Source organism: Phalaenopsis equestris, unplaced genomic scaffold (assembly GCF_001263595.1).
Source record: "Phalaenopsis equestris unplaced genomic scaffold, ASM126359v1 Scaffold000504, whole genome shotgun sequence".
In the NCBI taxonomy this organism is placed as follows: domain Eukaryota; kingdom Viridiplantae; phylum Streptophyta; class Magnoliopsida; order Asparagales; family Orchidaceae; genus Phalaenopsis; species Phalaenopsis equestris.
Window position 1 is genome coordinate 379418 of NW_018164944.1, and position 5375 is coordinate 384792.

Below are 5375 nucleotides of genomic sequence, written 5' to 3' on the forward strand. Positions count from 1 at the left end.
AACCGCTCCATCATAACTCCTTGCATCAAAGGATTAATGCCTACAGGTTCTGCATCTCCTTCCGAAAACATGTGATGTAAGAGCGAAGACTCTTAGCCTCTCCTTGGTTGATCGAAAAAAAAGATTGTGACTTCTTTAGAGATTTATGGACACTGACGAAGTGTGCCACAACAGATTCTTAAACTCGGTGAAATAGCGGATAACTCCCACCGATATGTCATGAAACCATCTGAGGACAAACATATCCCTATTTATTTATAAAATGATCCCTCTTTTAATCATAATTCATCTTTAATAAAATTACATGTTTACCACATTTCAGTGGGAGCATTTCAAGTCATTATTCTTATTAATTTGCCCATCCATTATTCAGGTTGACCGAACAGTATTGCCTCCTTTGACCTTTTTTTGTAATTATAATTAATGCTCGTGGTTTTCTGTATTTGCACTCTTTCACATCAATTAATAACATTAACACCTTTTCGTATCAGTAACTGATATTGAAACATTTTCGTAAGTCTAGGTCTCAAGATCTCAATATTTTTTTGAATCGATCGGCTTAACTGGTTTGGCTCTACTGTTTAGTATGGATGTCGATCGACCTTAGCCACAAGAAAACGAGCTGCTTTGAGAGGGGCAGCTAGTCGACCTCTAGATGATCAGTATAAGTATTTGTTGGCCTGGGTGGTCCTCTGTCAGTAGGGTAGGTTTTTGCCAACAGACCATTCTTCGGTCAATTAGATAAATTCAATCGGTCGGGTCTCATAAGTTCTTGTATATTTCTTTTCATCAAATTAATATTCGTCTTTTCCCTTCTATTCTGGCCCGTTTGATTTTCTCGAGATTCATGCTATCAAATTTCCTATATACAGTTCTTAAACATCTTATTTTGAGGGGCATTTACATACATACCGCACGATTATTACGTATTTACGTATCTAGCACGTAAACTTTAATGTTTATATGTATATCACTCAAATTATTAGTATCATACAAAAATTGCTACTATCGCTTACTTTTTAAAAATGAAATATACCTTTTCATGTACGTTCTATCACACTAGTGTTATAAATGTAAATATGAATAATTTAGGCGTTAGATATGCAAATGCATGTATAAAAATTGTGTGGTATGTATGTAATTTTTTTTTTTGTAAGTTTTAAAGTTTTATCCTCGCATGAACTTAACCATTCTTTTTGAAAACATGTCCACAATTCTTAAACATTCATGTTTACATATAAATGAAATACAATAATGTTAAGTTTATACTATAATTTCGTTAATTTTAATAATAATTTAAATCCCATATCATAATTATCTCACACAATTGGGACATTTACATACATACCACACAATTCTTTTTGCATTTACATCTATAACACCTAAACTTTCTCATTTACTCATATAATATTCAAAATGTTAACATCACATAAAAAATACAAGCATTATTAACTTCTTTTATTAAGAAATACACCTTGCCGTGCATAAGTTTATGGTACCAAAGTGTTATAAATGTAACTATCAAACATTAGGTTTTAGTTATTGTAAATAGATAAGAATTGTGTGGTATGCAAGTAAATTTTAATGTTGTACTACTGCAAACTAACATTAGTTTCCCCATTATAGGAGCATGTCATGGACTTTGTTATAATTTGCTTAGGAAGATTCAGTGGTCTTCCAAATATTCCTGACTTTCCAAAGAATAAAGGAAGAATAAAGGCCCTGAGGTCTTCGTCTTCAATGGCAAGGTGATCCACTCCATGGACTTAGCCAATATGGGAAGCACTGCTGCTATGGAATTTGTTAATGGAAAACGTATCGTTGTCATCGGTTTCCTCAAATCCGCTCTTGATATTGCTGCAGAATGTGCTGATATTAATGGTATGGTCATTATTATTATCATCAACCATCTATACACACATACGTAAAATAACTCATGATCTGTTTGGGGTAGCTGATGCTGTTTGAAGAAGCAACTGTAGCTGTTTGAAGAAGCAACTGTGAAGCTGCTGAAAAATAAAGCTACAGTTCAAAAAGCTATGCGGCTATTACAAATTTTTTTTAAAAAAAAAGTTAGTTAGACCGCATCTTTCTAGCAGTTAACTCTGGTAGTCAGGTTAGATGCGAAAACGTAGCTTTGAGCTGCAGATTTTTGTAAACGTAGACAAAAGTTTTGCCTGTGTTTTATAAAACATGAAAAACTGCGGTGCAGAAACCTCAGGCTCTTCTGCCCTTTACCAACATTATCACACAATTCTTTTATATTTTCATTTCTAACACATAAACTTCAGTATTTACAGGCATACCACTCAGATCCTTAATATTGCATCAGCAATACCACTATTATTAACTTCTTAAACGTGCAATAAACTTTTTCTTGCATAAGTTTACAAAATCAAAGTATTAGAAATATAAATATCAAACTTTAGGTGTTAGATATGTAAACACATAAAAAAATTATGTGGATTGTAACCTTTTTCTCGGTTTTCTTAAATGTGCACTTGTAGGTGTGGATCTTCCTTGTACGATGATTGTTCGAACTAAACGATGGAATGTACTAGATTTCTCAGTTTGTGGTATCCCTTTCAGTTACTACTGTTGTACTCGCTTCTCAGAACTGCTCTTTCACAAGCCTGGAGAGGGAACCATACTAAGCCTTTTGGCAACTATGCTTACTCCTTTAGTAAATACTCTACGCCAACTTCTTTCTCTATATTTATTTTCTTAAATTTAGCATAACATTCAATCTTTTTTTTTTTTTTTTGCTTCAATATAGCGGTGGGTTATATCTAAGATTGTTGAGAGCTATATCAAAAAAATCACTCCCATAGAGAAGTATGGAATGGTACCTGACCACAGCTTCTTTGAAGCAGCAAGCAGCATATTAGTTGCTATATTGCCCGAAAAATTCTATGAAAGGGTGAATAATAAGAGCATCCTTCTGAAACATTCAAAGAAATTTGAGTTTTGTCAAGATGGCGTAATATTGGAAGGTGAATCTGTGCCTATAAAGGCTGATTTAGTTATCTTTGCTACTGGCTACAAGGGTGATCAAAAGCTTCGAAATATTTTCAAATCTCCCTCAATTCAAGAGATTGTGACAGGCTCCTCGGAAAATACCGTTCCACTTTATAGGTAAACTTTGAATTATACCACTCAATTCTTATGTGTGTGTGTGTGTGTGTGACATTTTTATGATTTAAATGATAGTATTTTTGATGCGATATGAAAATTTTGGGTAAAAAGTAAAATTTATAAGTTTTATGTATGTAAATGCTAGTGACTAAAAAAGTATATATTAATACAATGAATGCACCCATAATCACAATTGGAAATGTATGTATGAGAAGTATGGGTATTAAGCTCTTAGTTTGAGCCAACACAAAGCTTCATTAAATTATTGAGTCAAAAAAGAACTTTTCATGATGATCATATGATTTACTTGAAAGTTATAAATATATAATAGAATTTATATGTTATCGTATATCGTATATGTAGCACATATATGAGCGACCACACGCACACATACATAGAAATACATACTTACATACATGTAAAATGATCAAGCATTTGTGAGCTGAACACAATTAAGTGATGCATTATTTGCTAGAATGGTTAAATATACTCTTCTATGTCCATCCTAATTACAATTGAAGAAGAATATCCTGAATTGCTTTTTGCTGCATATAAAAATAAGTATGAACTAAGGTTTTTTTGTAGTTAAATCTGTTTTAAATTGTTTATGGCTTGCTCAAATTTATGATATTAAACTTACAATTTTTTGATTTAAAAAGCTTAACTTCTTAAATACATTTATATATGTTAGAGAATGTATCCATCCAAGAATTCCACAAATGGCGATAATCGGATACTCAGAGAGCTACTCAAACTTATATACTTCAGAGATCAGGGCAATGTGGCTATCATATTTTCTTAAAGGTGGATTTCGACTACCACGTATAAAATTGATGGAGGAAGATGTGAAGGAATGGGATAAATACATGAAGAAATATAGTCGCGAACATTACAGAAGATCAAGTATAGGGGTCATACATATATGGTACAATGATCAACTCTGTAAGGATATGGGTTATAATCCAAGGAGAAAAAAATGGTTCTTGCCAGAACTGTTTATGCCCTATGGACCTAATGATTATGTTGGGCTCGGATCTAAAATGGAGTGATCAGTTCTCCTTAAATATACTGCAGGGAACCAATAATAATATCAATGATGAATGTCACTTAGTAAATCTCTTTGTAAAATATTGAGTGTTATAATAATAATCAGTTTTATAAGTGACGGGAATAATATAATTTGCTTGTTATTGCTCCTCTATTGATAACTTCATTTTGAAAATTAGTCTTTTTTCGTCTTTCCTCTTCAACAATTCTAAAATATTTCTAATGTCGATATTACTAACTGTGTTTAGAGTGAAAAATAATTGATTTAATGATGACAAATCATTGATGAATTTAGATATCTTTAATCAAATTTCAATAGCCAACATGGCAAGTAAAAGAAGGAAACCTTTCAAAAGCATGAGATCCTTGCCATTCCCTATTATTAATTTTTAGGTATTAGTTTCTCTCCGAAAGCACTTCTCCCACCTCCTCAACATATCAATAACATATTTTTTACTAGTAGTGCTAAGCTTGATCTCACTTTCGATTCATAACTTGATAGCTTTACATGTACTTTGATATCAACCAACATAACATGATTATAACTTACTCTTCTTTGATGAAAATCCCACGATGCAAGGATATGGTTTTTACTCGTTAAATATTATTAACTATCATGGGAGCGACATAAAGAATGTTTATATAAATTGACCTTAATTTACTCGATGTTCCTCAAAATATTTTATGATTTAGATGTTTTTGAATGGAAAATAAAGTTTGAAAAAATTTATCTTTTTTCTTCCTCTTTTCCCCACCTTTTGGCCATTTCTTATAATAGCCATTTTAATTAATGATAAATGATAATTAAAATGTGCTACTTTGGAAAAATTCTCAATAAAATCACTATCTTTGCATAATGCTATAGATTCAACATCAATAATTTCACAGCATCCTTATAATTCCATGACATCTTATTACTATAAAGTTCATTAAGTTTTGTCAGTTATGATCAATGTTGTTTTGGTTTTTATCATTCACTTGCATTACTCTGTGAGCTTCTATTTATATCAAAGGAACTTATTTTGCTATCACTTAAATGACACATTATTAGAGAAATGAGATAAATGACTTCTATGATAAAATGATATGATTGCATTATATATGTGGCATTTTATATGATACAAAAATGAAAAAAAAAGATCCTATGTCCCCCAAAAAACTTGTGGCTATATATATATATATATATATATATA

At 31.6% G+C, this 5375-nt stretch overlaps 1 protein-coding gene across 1 annotated transcript in view; it reads left to right on the forward strand.

Moving 5' to 3' along the window:
* The window catches only part of LOC110028220 (probable flavin-containing monooxygenase 1), a 7360-nt gene extending 3062 nt beyond the window's left edge, over positions 1 to 4298 (forward strand). Inside the window, 5 exon segments of the mRNA XM_020729974.1 lie at positions 1627 to 1704; positions 1707 to 1881; positions 2508 to 2683; positions 2777 to 3135; positions 3827 to 4298. Of these exon segments, the coding sequence (XP_020585633.1) occupies positions 1627 to 1704; positions 1707 to 1881; positions 2508 to 2683; positions 2777 to 3135; positions 3827 to 4184 (1146 nt within the window). The 3' untranslated portion in view covers positions 4185 to 4298.
* The last annotated feature ends 1077 nt before the right edge of the window (positions 4299 to 5375 follow it).